The 18,433-nt window shown below is 40.9% G+C and overlaps 1 protein-coding gene across 3 annotated transcripts in view; it reads left to right on the top strand.

Moving 5' to 3' along the window:
* Positions 1-5,769, top strand: part of LOC112110903 (cadherin-10) — a 101,904-nt gene extending 96,135 nt beyond the window's left edge. For 2 of the 3 annotated variants that reach the window (XM_029912603.1, XM_026656557.1), the window contains one exon: positions 4,811-5,769. In XM_029912603.1, coding sequence (XP_029768463.1) covers positions 4,811-5,304 — 494 coding nt within the window. In that variant the 3' untranslated portion in view covers positions 5,305-5,769. The remainder of the gene's footprint in view (positions 1-4,810) is intronic. The other variant, XM_029912605.1, reaches the window with a different exon arrangement.
* The last annotated feature ends 12,664 nt before the right edge of the window (positions 5,770-18,433 follow it).

Raw genomic sequence — 18,433 nt, 5'->3', positions numbered from 1 at the left:
TAAGAATTCAAACAGTCCAGAGATCTTTCCTTAAATCCATACTTGTAACTTCTTCTCACAGAAAACAAGATGACACGGTCACTACCTACGTAGGCTTTTCCTTTGATGACAGAGTGAGGAATGCATTTTGAGTCTTTGATCTCTGATCATAGAATCATAGAATATCAGGGTTGGAAGGGACCTCAGGAGGTCATCTAGTCCAACCCCCTGCTCAAAGCAGGACCTAATCCCCAACTAAATCATCCCAGCCAGGGCTTTGTCAAGCCTGACCTTAAAAACCTCTAAGGACGGAGATTCCACCACCTCCCTAGGTAACCCATTCCAGTGCTTCACTACCCTCCTAGTGAAAAAGTTTTTCCTAATATCCAACCTAAGCTGCCCCCACTGCAACTTGAGACCATTACTCCTTGTTCTGTCATCTGGTACCATTGAGAACAGCCGAGCTCCATCTTATTTGGAACCCCCTTTCAGGTAGTTGAAAGCAGCTATCAAATCCCCCCTCATTCTTCTCTTCTGCAGACTAAACAATTCCAGTTCCCTCAGCCTCTCCTCGTAAGTCATGTGCTCCAGCCCCCTAATCATTTTTGTTGCCCTCCGCTGGACTCTTTCCAATTTTTCCACATCCTTCTTGTAGTGTGGGGCCCAAAACTGGACACAGTACTCTAGATGAGGCCTCACCAATGCTGAATAGAGGGGAATGATCACGTCCCTCGATCTGCTGGCAATGACCCTACTTATACAGCCCAAAATGCCGTTAGCCTTCTTGGCAACAAGGGCACACTGTTGACTCATATCCAGCTTCTCGTCCACTGTAACCCCTAGGTCCTTTTCTGCGGAACTGCTTCCTAGCCATTTGGTCCCTAATCTGTAACAGTGCATGGGATTCTTCCGTACAAAGTGCAGGACTCTGCACTTGTCCTTGTTGAACCTCATCAGATTTCTTTTGGCCCAATCCCTCTGTATCCTATCCCTACCCTCCAGTGTATCTGCCACTCCTCCCAGTTTAGTGTCATCTGAAAACTTGCTGAGGGTGCAATCCATGCCATCTTCCAGACCATTAATGAAGCTATTGAACAAAACCAGCCCCAGGACCGACCCTTGGGGCACTCCGCTTGATACTGGCTGCCAACTAGACATGGAGCCATTGATCGCTACCCATTGAGCCCGATGATCTAGCCAGCTTTCTGTCCACCTTATAGTCCATTCAGCCAGCCCATGCTTCTTTAACTTGCTGGCAAGAATACTGTGGGAGACCCTATCAAAAGCTTTGCTAAAGTCAACGAATAACACGTCCACAGATTTCCCCTCAGCCACAGAGCCAGTTATCTCCTCATAGAAGGCAATTAGGTTAGTCAGACATGACTTGCCCTTGGTGAATCCATGCTGACTGTTCCTGAACACTTGCCTCTCCTCTAAGTGCTTCAAAATTGATTCCTTGAGGACCTGCTCCATGATTTTTCCTGGGACAGAGGTGAGACTGACTGGCCTGTAGTGCCCGGATCCTCCTCCTTCCCCTTTTTAAAGATGGGCACTACATTAGCCTTTTTCCTGTCATCCGGGACCTCCCCCGATCACCATGAGTTTTCAAAGATAATGGCCAATGGCTCTGCAATCACATCCGCCAACTCCTTTAGCACCCTCGGATGCAGCGCATCCGACCCCTTGGACTAGTGCTCGTCCAGTTTTTCTAAATAGTCCCGAACCACTTCTTTCTCCACAGATGGCTGGTCACCTCCTCCCCATGCTGTGCTGCCCAGTGCAGCAGTCTGGGAGCTGACCTTGTTTGTGAAGACAGAGGCAAAAAAAGCATTGAGTACATTAGCTTTTTCCACATCTTCTGTCACTAGGTTGCCTCCCTCATTCAGTAAGGGGCCCACACTTTCCTTGACTTTCTTCTTGTTGCTAACATACCTGAAGAAACCTTTCTTGTTACTCTTAACATCTCTTGCTAGCTGCAACTCCAAGTGTTATTTGGCCTTCCTGATTTCACTCCTGCATGCCTGAGCAATATTTTTATACTCCTCCCTGGTCATTTGTCCAATCTTCCACTTCTTGTAAGCTTCTTTTTTGCGTTTAAGATCAGCAAGGATTTCACTGTTAAGCCAAGCTGGTCGCCTGCCATATTTACTATTCTTTCTACACATCGGGATGTTTTTTTCCTTCAACTTCAATAAGGATTCTTTAAAATACAGCCAGCTCTCCTGGACTCCTTTCCCCCTCATGTTATTCTCCCAGGGGTTATAACACACAATGACCACTTGCTTTGAAATTAACACTTTTCTGTTAAAATTCTTCATTTGCATTGACAAGACTTCTTCCTTGGTTGATGGGTTATTTAGTTACAGAGGTATACATCATGTAAAATATTTGCTAGTACATTATAATGGTATACAGATAAGTGAAAACAATGCAGGTAACATCCCACTTGTTTTAATGCAGTTTAAACACCAAATGCACTCTTATACAATCACTTTGATCTATACTAATACAAAACTGAATTGACCTGGTGCTTTGGCATGAGCTAGCACCTAGTCTGCAAGTGTCACACATGGGTTCAAATCCTGCTAGTTTTACTCAAGTGGCAGTCATACAACTGTAATTTCTCAGCACACATCACAGAAGGTGCTTATCTTTTAGAATTAGGATTCTAATCTTTAGTTGGGAAATGGCATTGTTATCCCAGGGGGTAAATTTCCCCATTTAAGTGTCTGTTTTCTACAAGACATTTTGAAATAATTTCCAGAGGTTCAGTTTTTGAAAACAAAAATAATTGAGTATTGTTAGATTTCTTTCTCCATTATTTTCCCTCACTTGAAAAGATGGTGGGAAGCCAGCACACTTTATGCTGGTATTAAAGTTAATATCAGAACAGGTATGTGTGTAGCTCTTCTATGCACTTCCAGTTCATGAAAGCATTAAAGATAAAAATGAAAGAAAGTGTTTTTCCAACTGCAAATATTTAGAGAGTGGTTTCCACCAGCCTGCTTTTCCAGTGGAAAAGAGGGAGGGAAAAACCCTGAAAATACCCAAATCAAAATGGAATAAATATATTTTGTTTTCTAAAAATAAAAAGAAAAAAAAATCATTTTATTTTGAAATGCTGATTCAAAATAACTTATTTTTTCCAATCAGAAAATTTAATTTTTCTGTCAAAAATAGCATTTTTCCTGAAAAAAAAAAAATAGCATTAGAGGAAGACACACTTTCTGATTGAAAAAAAAAAAAGTAATTGAACCAGCTTTACTTATTAGGTGGCTCAGTGTTTCATACACGAAAGCCTGTAGTCAACTAAAGTATGAATAGTGCAGTTTGGGTCAAAAGGTTTCATCAAATTTCCTAGTCCCTAGGAAATCCCATTTATGAGTTGACTGCAGTCATATTGCTTGTATCCATTAAAACTGGTTGATTCACAAATACCTTGGTGACTAAGAGTCTGAGCAAAAGCTCACTGAGGTTAATCGTTTTCATATCTGTCTATCAGGGATGGTCTAGACAGTATTTGGTCCTGCCATGAGGGCAGGGGACTGGACTCGATGACCTCTCGAGGTCCCTTCCAGTCCTAGAATCTATGAATCTATATTAGATGATAGAATTAATTGGTTTCAATGGATTTTGGATTAGGCCCCAAATGTTCATCTCACTATGAGTTTTTCTTCTATGTAAAAATGTTGACATTTCCTGAAAGTTTAATTATAAATTTAACATGAATAGATTTGTTTAAAAAAAACAAACAAACTATTTGTCTTTGTTAGTAGTTAAGTTCAAATACTGAGGAAATGTTGTATAATTTAAATGACCAAACAACACTATTTATAATGAACAGTTGGCAAACCTGGTGGAAACCACTGTAGACTGAACATTATTCATCTAAGCTATTTTGTGAATACCTGCCAAATACACTCATAAAAAAAATCAAGCTCCATTCACAAATTATTGGCAAACCAAAAATGGGCTGAATGCCTATTATTCATAAAAATTATTAAGCTACGCTAAAAAGTAATCAGTATCTTTGGAAACAAAGTGAAATGTCTTCTAAATTAAAACATTATAGCTTAATTGAAACAATTATACTTCATATTTATATAGTATAATATGTGTTCAAGTGAGTGTGTTTTCGTAAGGGAGATAGAAACAAGGCAATTTAAATTCCAGGTTCATTAGAAGGAGTTCCTCTTTCTTATACTAAAAGAATATGTGTTCACTACAAACAATAAAAAGTGATACCTATGTTCTCTCTAACTGCATCCAGCCATAAAACAAAACACACTATTTCTCACACAAAATCACCATTACAATAGAGACATCAGTCAGCAGTATTTTGATGATATATAATTGTCAAGTAGATTCCTGTGCACTAGTTCACAAATGTTTAACTTTACATAAAGTGATCAGAAAGAAGCTGTTTGGAGTGGAAGGATACCAAGATTGAATTTTATGATTTTTCAAAGTAATATTTAATTAACTGCAACTCAAGCACAGTTTGAGCAGTCTGCTTGAAACTTGCAAAAATAGTCTTCCTCACCATCAAAGTAGACCTGGCCATTTTCAGACCAAACCAATGTCCCTATTCAAAGATACAGAAAAGATCTTATTCTGAGTGCATCCTGTCTTAAGCACAAGAGAGGTTTTACACGATACATGGTAAGGTGATCAAAAAACAGGATGGAGTCATTGCTGTTTCAGGGACTCTTAAGCTTAGTTGGTAAAACTTAGGTAAAGTAAAGCTATTGTGTCTGCTGAGCTTGCCACTGAGAAATTGTTAAATTGAGATCTTTAGTTTATCTATCTGCTCTTCTGTTTTTTTTTTAAGTTATAGTGGTGCTATTTGCTGCTTTGAAGAGGCAGCGAAAGAAAGAGCCTCTGATCCTGTCTAAAGAGGACATCAGAGACAACATTGTGAGTTATAATGATGAAGGTGGTGGAGAGGAAGACACTCAAGCCTTTGATATTGGCACACTGAGAAATCCTGCAGCTATTGAAGATAAGAAGCTTCGACGAGATATTATTCCTGAAACATTATTTATACCACGGAGGACTCCTTCAGCACCAAATAATACAGATGTCCGAGATTTCATTAACCAAAGGCTAAAGGAGCATGATATTGATCCCTCTGCACCACCATATGATTCACTTGCAACCTACGCCTACGAAGGAAATGATTCTATAGCTGAATCCTTGAGTTCCTTAGAGTCAGGTACTACTGAAGGAGACCAAAACTACGATTACCTCAGAGAATGGGGCCCTCGGTTTAATAAGCTAGCTGAAATGTATGGTGGAGGAGAAAGTGACAAAGACACTTCTTAACCTCCAATAGGGTCCATTTGAGAGGAAGTAATTTTACAGACACCTTCTCCACTCAACAATATTTAACATTCAGGAAAATTTTCCTGCCACTCAGCACAATGGTTTTCTTTCTAATTTGTTCATTGTCATTCATTATTTCTAGTAGGATGTCACGGAATATATACAGCATTTTATTTAATCACCTTCCAAGAGCCAAAGCTATGGAAATTCAGTGTTGTCCATTTTAGTAAGTAAAAGTACTTTCAGAAGCTTGAACAGGGTGATATTCCCTTAAGCAACCTCATGTACAAGCCGCTTTTGTTAGGTACATGTCCTACCCTTGCAAGTGCAGCTTTTAAGAAGGCAAAGAAAAAAAAAGTATGTCCAGTTCTGTACATTAAAATTTTAAAAAAATGTACATGTGGTGTTAATAAGTGTGATATGCAGCTGGTTTAAAAAAAGTTTGTGCAACTTCATTTCATCAAATTCTATCTGCCAATGTTTTATATTTATATTTTTGTATTTATTTTTAAGAAATAAACCAGTTTTTACAACTATGTTGCCTGTTCTGGGAGATGAATTGTGAATCCTTCCCCTCCAAGAAGCTATCTACATATTCAGGCTGAAGGAAAGAATGCAATTACTCCTGTAACAACAGTGCTTACTCCAGCCATTTTTATGCTGTCTATATTTAACCAAGCATTTCCCACCAAAATTTTGCATGTGTTCAGATGGAGAAGATTGGGTGTCCATTCATTTGATAAGGAAAAAAAAAACCCAATATTTCAACTGTGACCAAGAAGGTGGGAAGCAGCACCGCTGGAAAAACAAGTCCTATTTCAAGAATACGACGAGTTTAAGTCATGTGACTAAAAATTTGCAATATTAGACTTTAAATCAATAGGACTACTCAAATGCAAGGACTACTTGGGGTTTCAGTACCTCTAGTATAGCTTCCCTTTTGCTGGTCCAGAGTCCCATTAAAGCCACTGAGGTTAATCCAACTATAACAGTTAATGTGGAAAAAAAATAGTTAAACAAAAAAAGTTATTTCCTTTTTGTTAAGGCACCTTAATTGATTACAAAGCTATAGTTTATTAGATTGTCTAATTTAAAGGTGAATTTCCTCTTCAAAAGGATTACAGACTGACAGCACTGAAAATATATGTCCACAATACAGGCACCCCTCCCCACCACCACCACCACCCTAGTTTTTACTAAAATGCTTCAGTTGAGTTCTAGTGTCTTCTAGAGGTAAACTAAAAAATTTTTTTAGGAAACTCAAGAGTTATAATCTAATAACAGGGTCTAATGATTACAGAACAGAGCAGGTACTCAAGAGATCTTGGTTCTCTGACTCTCCCTCAAACTTTAGATGATACAAATTTGTTTGTGGAAAAATCAAAGATTATTTGACAATGAAATATTTTCCAGAGCTTTTAAAGTGGAAAAAATCGTACATATATTTGGTGGAATGAACATTTGTGTAGTGTAACTTTTTCCAATTTTCTTACTGGCATAAATTCAACAAATATTGTAACAATATTCGCTTTTGGAGAGATGTAATATGACATTCTTATTACAGCACAAAACTTTTTTACTTAATGGAGTGCTTACCAGTGCAGTTGAGAAAATAAAAAGTAGGCAGTCATTATAGTTCCTTCAGTGTAGAAAGGTCAAACTTTTAATAAGTTAAATCTTTGAATTGTAAAAAACCATGCAGATTGATTCCACCCTGGATTCCCTTTATTTAAATTGATTTTAGCTCAAGAAGAATGCAGAGTGATAGATAGCATTTTCTATTTTATCTGATACAACATATGTCAAAAATCATCAGTTCAAAGCTATTTCACAACTATTTAGATCATTTAAACAGCTACCCTTTTCCATGGTTATTTTGGCACAAAAGCTGATTTGCCTTCTAGTTTTAGAACAAAAGTCTACTCAGTTACAGGGATGTAAAAAACTATTGACGTTAATGGTGTTACTGTAGGTTAAATGGTGTAGCTGAAAGAAAAAATTTGCTCTTAGTCTCCCATCCCATTTGTGGTTTATAAATGCTAAGTGAATGTGACTTACCCATAGGTCATCTGCAGAACTGAGTAAATTCCAAATGCAGAAGATTAAAGTTTCTTTGAGGCAACTTTTATTTTCACATACAGATTTCCCAAGTTTCCCTGTAATAGCAAGAATAACAACATTACTTTAATTACAAATGGACACAATACCCAAAGATCAAGTTCAAATACTGATATCAATTCTTCTGTAAATGGAGGATAGTAAGTCTTCATTTAATATAAAGGGGAGTTGCATGTGTAACACAGAAGAAGTGAGGATGTATGTTTACATTGTATATACAAGACTGCATAGAAAAAATATATAACTGCATATTTGGATCAAAGTCAAACCTATGCTAGTATAAATCCAGCCAACTCTTCTGTATACTGCTCATTCAAAAAGAGTTCCAGAATTTAGTTAGCAAACAGGAAAAAAATATTCTTTAAACACATGCAATATTTTGATTTGCATTACAATATTTATGAAAATTAACAGAGAGGAAATGCTTCTTCATCACTGCAAAGATATTGAGAACACTTTCCCTGATGAAAAACGTGGCACAATTGTTGAGTACTAAAATTTGAGAGGGGAGTGAAACTAAAAATACAGCTTTTACCTGTTAGGGACCATGTTAGCCACAATCTTTCTGTTAGTAGTCTTAGAAAATAGTTATTTTAATAAAGTATACATAACCAAAATACACATAGACGCATGCAGGGAACCAGTAATCATGGATCCAGATTATATATCAAATAGACTCAGTCAAATTTGTCAAAATTCATATAGCAGAATGTAAGACAGAGCCCAGATTTAATAACAATACATTTTGTTGTTGTTGAGGGCAATTGTCTGTGTGCTCGTATGACATAAATGATCATAGAGGAAAGCAGTCCCAACACAGCAAAAATACCTACAAATTGTAGTGAAGGTGGAACTTCAAAAGGTTTACAGTTTAGGTCAGCTAAGTATCCAAGAATTCAGATACTCATCTAAACTCAATCAACCTATGGCCCCCAACCACTGAGTTTCTGTCCCCAACCTAACCTCCCACCAAACCCTTGATCACAGGAAATAGGGTGGAAAATGGGGAGTTTGTAAAATAAAATCTTCTCATGGACCTACTTCCTTTCCTCAGTGTTTTACAGAATGACAACACTGATTCATCAGGCCTAACTTGTGGTGTCTTCAGGAGGAAGGTATGATAACAAGCTAGGGGCAGGAAATAAAATGCACATAAAATACCCAGATGAGTGCACTCCACTGCACAGTTCTGCCTACATCCATCAATTCTTTCCCAATCTATCCATTACCAGTTCCATGCAGATATCAATCCATCCACCCACCTACTACAAAATGAATCAGCATCTTGCCAGTCCAGTCATTTTTATATTCCCCCTGTCAAGGCTAATTCCCCACTCTGGCACTTCGAGTGCAGAAAGTGGGGCCTGCAAGGATTCTAAAAATTAATATCGGCCACTCGAGGCTTGTATTAAACTCCCAAGGTTACAGCTTTTCTCTGACCTTGGATTGGCAGATGCAGTCATCACCCAACTGCAGTATCCCTTTGAGAGCCCAGGAAGGCGCACTTGGGAATTCCTTCCTGTGGGGTACCCGCAAGCCCTTTCATTCCCCCCTCCGGGGAAGAGCTGAGGAAAAAAAAAAAAAAGGAAATCAGTTTGCCACCAGCTAATTAAACTATATGTGCACAAACCTCTTAAGAAACAAAAATCCAATTCTGTTCTTAAAAAAGATAAATGTTATTAATGAAAAAAAAGAAAGAAAATACTCAGGCTATTGCTGGATTTTAAAAGAGCAACTACATGGATTAAACACCAATAATAGCTTTTATGAGGTCCAGCTTAAAGGTTACAAGCAAAACAAAAGCACCTGGGGTTAGCACAGAGGAATCCACAGCCATAACGAAATAAAAGGTATAAACCTAATTGCGACTTCCTAGACATTTCCTGATCTACTTACATATCTGGGGTTTTAAATGAGTAGTTTCTAGGTATGATACTGATGATTTTTTCATACCTGACTCAAGCTTCTTACAGCATAGCTGCTACTCTGTCCGCCTCTGCCCAGGAGAACAACAACAGATAGACAAGAGGGGAGTCTTTTCTTAATTTTAAAAAGTTCTAGCCTTCCTATTGGCTCTTTTGGCCAGGTGCCCACTCCCTTCTTTCTACCTATGCATAGCAGTGAGACTTTTTTACCCTTTACAGGTACAGCTACTAAGAGTGATTTCATAGCTACTGGCCGGCTGGGTGTTCATAAAAGGGAGCTCCCCCTCCCCTTCATTTATCACAGCCCCAGACCACCCATCTCCCTTGCAGTACAGAGAATCTTCCCTTTGCATAAAACGATTGTTGTCTCAGATTACAGACTCCTCAGCAGTAGAGTTCAAACACACATTACTTGTCATCAGTGCTCCCCTCCCCACACCTATCATTTCCTATATGTTATTGAGTTACTGACCCTCACCAATAAAGTCAGTCTCAACTGCCACAAAGACCTTTGTGCTTTCTCTCATGCTGCCCCTCATGGAAAGGCCTGACAAAATCCTCCAAAGCTGCTACACTACTCTTCTTAAAACTCACTTCTACAATGATGCCTGCAAAAAATTCTGCATTGGCTATACAGTTCCTGTGCTGAGTCCTGTGCTTATTGCACTAATTACAAACTGTGCTACATAGAAAGGTGGGGCACCGTAAAAGCAAGAAGCATGGCTGCACTTTTTGCCCCAGTTTGTAGTTTCCAAATTGGCTTGTCCTTCTAGTAAAAGGCACGTTCTTTAATAACATTTCTGTGAGTATCGCAAAGGCATGGACACACTGTTAATGGAATACTTCATTTTATATACACTGGTGACTGCCTGACATCAAATCAATCAGTTTTAAAAGGTAAAGTAATGAAGGGTTCATGACAGCAACACATCAGCTAGAGATTATGCTCCTTGTCCTCCTTCCATGAGTGTCAGTGTGACCAAACTATGGTGCTGAATTCAATAGCTACAGGCCAACCCTTAATCATGCTCACCTGATCAGCATAATAGGCCCAGAGCTCACACTGGGCTAAACAAATAGGCCATATGCAGGTCCAGTATCCCATATGCCCGTGTAACATTCTCCATTCTATTCTCAGTTGTTATAGAGCACACAGCAAGCAGCTGTGACCATAGGGATGTACTTTGGTCAGTGTCATTTTGCTACATGTAGCCTCTCGAGTTCCTCAAAGGCATACCTGGGTGGTGGAGGGAGAGCCAAAGTACTTTCATCAACATCCTCATTACCTGGGAAGCAAAGGGCAGACCAAGAATCATAGCACAAAAACAGCAAAGATATCTAAAACCTACCAAATCAAACAAACAGAAATTTCAAAGGTATTTTCACGTCACTTTTTAAAAATGGTCCCATTTTCATTCAAACAATTTTCTACTGAATTTAAAAATTATTTGGGTTTTCAAAATTTGCATTTTTAAAAAAAAGGAATTTATTTTAATGTCAAAACTAAAAATAAAAAAAACCCAATCTCACCATGTTACCAAGGTGGCCCCTCAGAACTAGCAATTAAAAAAAAAATACCTGAAAAATACAAAATGAAATGAAAAACCAAAACAAACAAAACATTTTGAAGGACAGTCAGTCTAATTTTTTTCATTGAACATTTCCATTGACATTAAAAATACCCCATAATTATTCTGACTACAAATTAAATGGTTTAATGAAAACTTATGTTTGAAAAAAGCAGAAAATTTTGATTAGTTGTGTTTTATTTATTATTTTATTTTAAATTTCAACAAGCTGGACTAATAGCCCTGCTGTGCTGGGGTAGGGTGGGAACAGTCTCTCTTCCCATATAAACTTTAACATTCTTGTATCGTGAACCTGGTCTGACAAACCAGTGTTTACACCGATGAAACATCCTCTGCGATCCACAAGGCTGCATAACCATAAAGTAGTGTTATTTACAGCTGTAGAACACTGGTCTGTTTATTAAAGTTAAGAGCTGGGAAGAGAGTTCCATCAATAGCCCTAGCACAGTTCTGGAAGTGCTGATTATGTTCAGAGATTTCAGTTACCTCAGGAACGCTGACATATTTGATCATGTTGGTCAGTAGGACATGCTTTAAGGCAATGCACACCTCCACGACAATATCTCCCACTGTGGACTTCACCAGGCCAAAGAGCTCTTGAAGAAGAAGTAATCTGTATTCTTGGCCAGTTTCAATACTGCTATGACAACCTGCTTGTTGGCAGAGATATAAGTTCTCAAGAATGGTGGCTTTGCACTGTAAGGCTGCGGCCAGTTCCACACATAGAACGTAATAAGTGGGCTTGGTCATAGATTATGGACCTACTTCAGGAGTGAGTGGGTGGGGTTCTGTGGCATGTGACATGCAGGAGGTCAGACTAGATGATCATGATGGTCCCTTCTGGCCTCAGTTTATATAGTGTTTCAATTACTTACTTTGAATTAAGACAACCACAAGAATACCACCAGCTGGTAGAGCTTGGCACGGTCCACTCTGTCCTCCTCAATTTGGCATAAGCATCTTCATTTGCCTCTGCCTCATTTTCACATACCACAGTTCTATTAGCATTTCTGCTCTGCTTAATTTCCAGGATACCAAGCACAAGATTCCATAAAATAGAGGATGCAGCAGCCTAATGTGACAGGAAGGTCTCCAGTATATGAAACTGTGATCCAGAGAATTATGGGATTTTTATAAGAAATCCCTTAATGCAGACAGAAATGGGGGGAGCAAGGTTCTTTAAAATACCCAGTTGTTGTCACAGGCATCTTCTGCTGAAGCACAATGGGATAGGTTCCCAGAACATATTTAAAGAGCTCTGTGTAGCTTGAAAGCTTGTCTCTTTCACCAGCAGAAGTGGGTCCAGTAAAATATATTACCTCACCCACCTTGTCTCCCTCTAATCTTGGGACCATCACTGCAAACAAGCAAACAAAACAGCATCAGGCAGAGAACTAGATGTGGACACAAAACATGGTTGTAATGGCAGAAAAGCTTCTGGACATATGCTGAACCATGTTACTTGTAATCGGTTACACTGACCACACCACCAAATGGTTACAAACCACAGTTGTAGTTATAGTGTGGATGTACCCAAACTGTGAGCCAGTTGTAAACCAAGTCAGTGATATTTCAAATGGAGTGTTGACCCTGGAGCCTAATGATAATTTTATGTCAACCTTTTTCACTATTTCACTGATGATGAAAGCACATAGATGACAAAATCTCATATCATGAAGTTGTGCACAATCTGCTATGAGCAGCACCTCATTTAGTAGCAGAAGTTGATGCAACTTTGGTGCAAAGACGCTAGTAAGTGCTATGTTGGTAGGGGACATATTTATACACAAATGTTTACCAACTCCTCCCCTCCACACTATGCATGTTGGAACATGTTTCTTTTTCTTCTACATAGTATATTTGATGCATTGACAATAGCAATAAAGCAAAAAGCCAAAGTTACTTCTAAGTTTTCCTCAGCAGTTTGGAAGGTCAGCTTGAAATATAAATTGCTGTGGTTAAAACTATATGTCTAGATTGAAAGCATTGTTTGGTTTTTGTTTGCTTAATTTTAGTTCAACCTTCAGACTAACTTGATAAAATTAATCTTAGCAATATAATAAAAATAATAAATAGAAATGTTAGCTGTGTAAAATATCAAGTTCCATACCAAAAATATGGAGAAAACACGTTTCATTCATATTTGCAACAGAAAATTTTGGAAATGTCACAGTAACCTTTTAAGATGACAGTTCCAGCAGAAGAACTCTTGACAAGAACTATGCACAATTATGTCAAAGATATATGGAAACTATCTGAACATCATCTTCTCAGAGCAGCCTCTGTGTAAATGAGCCTGCAAGACAGGAAAAAAAACAGAAAGGCTTTTTTTGTTTTATTTTTTACCCTTAATTACAACATCTGAGGAATAGTTCTTATAAAAGCAGTCTTCTGATTCTGGGGACTCAATTGTGCCTCACTCCATGTGTGTGCAGAGCAGATCCGAGGAGAGAAAGCAGAAGTCTTCCCACTATTTGCACATCTGAGTACAATGGCAGTCTTTACACAGCCAAGGACTGCTCCAGGCTAATGTCACTGCTGGCACTCACCTCTCCAAAGAACGAAAGGAAGGGGGAAAATCTTGGGCTCCACTCTCTCTGCACCAGCCACCTGAACTTAGTTTGTACTGCACCCTTAGCAAGGAGATGCAGCAGCCATTCTCCCACAGTGCTCGTGTAGGCCTTGTGCCTGTCTCAGGTAATCATTTTAAAGTTGAGGTGGTTCCCTGAAGGGAAGCAAAGTTTTCACCCTGCACTAACTGAAAAAAACCATAAGGACTAAGAGGTTGCAGCTTCCATTGACTTCAGATGGAGCTTTGGCAGCACTTCTCTACTGAAAGTCAGACCACCCCCTATGAGTTCTGATGAGCATATGCTTTTCTATCTCAACATTCCCTACCCATGGAGTCCCATGGGGATCCATCTTCTACAACAACTACATTATATGTAAAAAAAAAAAAAATCTATACTAAAAGAACATTAGGGTTGCAAAGTCAACCACCAAAAATTTGGAAAATTACATAATTACAGTTGGCCATGCAACACTTGATTCAGTCCTCTTGTGTGTACGCACTATGATATAGTTTTTCATTATATAATCAGATATTCTGTTTTCCACAGGACCCTTGTTTCTATCAGTATAGGGGATGCATCTACTCTGTGGATGAATCAGGGTGGTGTAATACAGGAGGTTGTCATCTCTGGGACTCTGTAGTGGTTGGAAGGTGTGTACTATTTGTGGGTATTAGGACAGGTGGGTCTAGGCCCACCCAAAGCTACAGGCCCACCCCCTCAAATGAGGGGGAGCAGCCATTGGACCCAGGTCACAACTGAATACCGAGGACCACAAATGAAAGAAAAAAGGGACAGGAGTGAGGCCAAAGGTTGAAAATCAGGGATCCTTAGATAAGGAAAACTGGGAGAGAACCTCCAACAGTGCTCACTGCTCCTCAAAGGCATCTAAGGAGTCAGTGGACATTGCCCAGAGGAATTCTGCCAAGAAGCATGATTGGATAAGGGATCAGAAACAGGCCCCACAGTCACAGAGCATCCTCCACTCCATCCACCTTCCCCCTCCAGGTATGATGGGTGGCCATCTTGGCCAGCAAAAAGGAGGAGGTTGACAAAGAGGTCCTCTGACTTTGTGGGGCCACAGATGGGGTGTCCTTCAATGAGGAAGGGCAGAGAGAAGTGCAGCCAGTACCTCAGTAAGGGTCACCCAATGAAATGAATAGGTAGCAGGTTTTAAACAAACAATAGGAAGTACTTCTTCACACAAGTACTCATTGAAACGCATTGCTAGGGATAGCATGAAGGCCAAAGCTATAACTGTGTTCAATAAATAAATAAAAATAATTAGATAAGTTCATGGAGCATAGGCCCACCAATGGCTATTAGCCATGATGGTCAGGAATACAACCCCATGCTCTCGGTGTCTCAGACTCTGACTGCCAGATGCTGGGATTAGATGACAGGGGATGGATATACAATAATTGCCCTGTTCTGCTCATTCTCGCTGGAGCATCTGGCATTGGCAACTGCCAGAAGACAGGATACGGGGCTAGATGGACCTTTGGTCTGACCCAATATAGCCATTATTATGTTCTGGAGGAGCTGAAAGAAAGGCTGCAAAGTGATGTACGCCAGGGTCTCCCTCTCACCGCAGAAGGGTCGAGTGTTGGAGGAGTTGGTGAACTGCGCCAGGTACATGCCCATGCTCACAGCTCAGTGGAGGGGCCACCAAATAATATCACTAGGGGACCATTGAACCAGAATGGAGTACAGACTGGCCCACCGGGTTCCCTGCCCTCCTCAGTTGACAGCAGATCCCACACCACTCAGTGTCGAGGTGGGAAAAGTGTGAGGAAGAGGATGGTATAAAGGACGAGTGTGTACAGATGTTCCCTGGGTACAATTAAGAGGCAAATCAGCTGGATGTTCAGTCAACTCAGGTGGCATTTAGGGGTGGCTGTGGAGGCATGCAGGGCAGTGGCCTGATGTCGAGTTCTGGAGGGCCAGCGGTGAGAGATGGATGGGAAGCACCCTCCTGCAAGACTCTCTCAAGAAAATCAAGAGAACCAGAAGGCTGCCCTCACCTCCTGGAGCACATGAAAGATGTGGGGTGAACAGCCCCATGCACCGGCTGGACACTATGGAGTCCACCCCGTCTCTCCAATCAAAGTCCAGGAGGATCTGATGATACCAGCCAAGACCATCTTCCAGGACACAAAGGGTGATTCCACCATCTGCATACATAGATGGTGGTTCTGTAATAGGGGTTCTGTGAGGAGGTCCGCCCCCTTGGCAGCCACTACAGACCTGGTCACTGAGACTGGCCTCCAGGTCCTGAGGAGGTCCTGGTGTAAGGATGGCAGCACAGAGATGTCTCAGGGGAGACCTTTCAGGCACAGATAAAAGAGCTGCCCGGTCATACCAGAGCCCTCTGAGATGGTGCAGGAAGGCATGAGACAGCAGGCTCCAGGCCGGACTACCTACTCTGTAAAGGAGTCTCTGCAAGGCCTGGAGGCTTAAAGTATGGACCTGGCTGCAGATTCAGAACAGTCCCTGTCCACCCTCCCTCAGGAGGTGGTTCAGGGCACCCACAGAGACCCAGTGCAGCCCCATGCAGAAAAATTCCAGGATCTTCAGGAGGCTGGCTAGGGTTCCTGGGGGAAGGCTCAACATGTTGAACCAGTGCCACAGCATGGACAGGATCAGCTGGTTGATCACCAGCATTCTCACAAGAAGCAAAAGGCACAGGAACAGCCCCATCCACCTCTGCAACTTGTCAGACACACTAGCATCTAGGTCAATTCAATTTTCCGGGGGGAGAGATTGATGGCAGAAAGGTACACTCCCAGATAGAGCAGTGGACATGTGCCCCACTGGATGGCACAGAGTGTGGGTGGGAGGGAGCCAACATAGTTCCTGTTCCCCACTGTCAGGCCAGAATTCTTGACCCGGTTGAGGCAGGCAGAGTAGGTCACCAAGCAGATGGCTTAGCAAGCCTCCATCGATGCCAGGTATCCCAGCTCCTGGGCCACAAAGAGCATGTCATCAGCATACACCAACAGGACAACCCATAACCACTGCTACCAAAGCACCAACCTCATCACCCTCTTGTGGAAGAGACAGAGGGAGGACTTGATATCAATGGTACAGAGCTGGCCAGCCAGTGGGCAGCTCTAATATACCCCTCGACCAAAGGTGACAAGTTCGGTTAAGGCCCAGATGAACTTGACTAGACACTCCTCAGGAGGTGTGCTGCACCCAGAGAAACCCTTTTCTAGCCTTGTTTTCAGAAATGGCTGAACAGCTCTGGCTGATTTTTTTTTTAAATAAAATAATAATAAAAAAATAATAGTATAAGGCAGACATCAAGCATGAAAAATTTCATCTCAACTGGTTAAAGTTTGAAAAAAAGTCATAAAAAAAATGATAAGGGGCATCTGAATGGGAAGTATGGGGCTACCAGCTCTGAATAATGAAGAGCTATGTCAGCTGTGGAACAGACTAAAATGTCAGGAATTTTCACGTGATAACCAAATCTACATCACCTTCAGAAGAGAGGGAAAAAGAACCATCTCCTAGCTATCCAAAATCCTGGTTAGGATAAGCAACTCAGTGAAAACAGCGGGCTAAAACTGAATCCTAAGAAACTAAGGTGATAATGGTGAGGTAAGGGGAGCAGTTAAAACTCACTACTCTCTATAACATCAACCCTCCACTGAAAATGTCCACCCTCAGGTTGTTAGGACTCCCTGCAGTCTCAGTGTCTCTTAGGCTCCTGTTTTCTCCTGTGCCTGGGTACCAAAACAGCCACAGCCATGAAATACACGTTTTCATCTACGATTGTCAAGGAGACTGCACAACTTCATGTTAGATTTGGACTTAGTCAAGGCGATTTATATATTCATAACCTCTAGATGTGATTATTGTAATATACTCTACTTAGGAAAGACGCTGATGACCTTAAAAATGCTACAGTTGGTTCAGAACAAAGCAAATTATCCAGTATACAACAGAGGGTGCCAAAAGCACATTACCCAATGTCCTGCTTTCTTCACTGGGTCCCCATGGAATTCAAGGTTTCGGTCCTTCAAAGCTCTTCATAGGATTGACTCACTATGCATTATGACCTCTCAAGAAATACATTACCCTCAAGAGTGAAACTTGTGTGTGGAAGGAGATTATACACACACACACACACACACACACACACACACACACACACACACACATTTGGAAGAAAAAATACACTAAAATAGATCTTACTGTAAAACAGAAGTGAAAGTTATCATCATAAGGCTGTTCAATGACTATGTAAAATGAGTTTAGTAGTTTCAGTCCAGTTTCCAGTAGACAAGTGTTGGTATGACAAACCATAATCACAACAATTGACAACCTTGTCAGCACACATGAAAAAGACTGAATGGATATGATGATTGACTGCATTTACCTCCAAGCATGATTCCTTTAATTTAGTATTGAGGTAACTTGGTTGGGCAGGGCCCGTAACCTCCTCCTGCTGCAGATAAACAGAAGACATCAGACTCCACTGCTGACAATCTTACTCCTGAGGGTATTCTGCACCAAAAAAATTCTGCATTTTTTGTCAATAAATAAATGTGGCGGTTCCAGCGTGGCAGTGGGAAGCACAGGCCACTGAGTACACAGAGGTAAGAGATCACCCTGAGTCCTGTCCCCATCCCCTGGACACAGACTCGGCAGTAAAGTTGCACCCGACTCTGACACAGCACAAGGACCAGGACTGTCCCAGAAACACCATGGGGCCCTGCCCCTCCATTCCAAGCACACTAGGTTTAGGCAGGCAGACTCAGCCCAGTAGGGAGATCCAGTGTTGATCGTGGATTGATAGGGTTCTGTGTGGGGCAATCTGAGTGTGGGGGGCTTTGTGGGGGTTGGAGGTCAGAGTTAGATCTGGATGAACAGGGGCTTGTTGGCAGGGGGATGGTTCTAGGTGCAGACACAATGAGAC

Source organism: Terrapene carolina, unplaced genomic scaffold (assembly GCF_002925995.2).
Source record: "Terrapene carolina triunguis isolate 2854851 unplaced genomic scaffold, T_m_triunguis-2.0 Scaffold49, whole genome shotgun sequence".
Lineage (NCBI taxonomy): Eukaryota > Metazoa > Chordata > Testudines > Emydidae > Terrapene > Terrapene triunguis.
The sequence above is the reverse complement of the archived record's forward strand: the minus strand, read 5'-3'. Positions and strand labels throughout refer to the sequence as shown.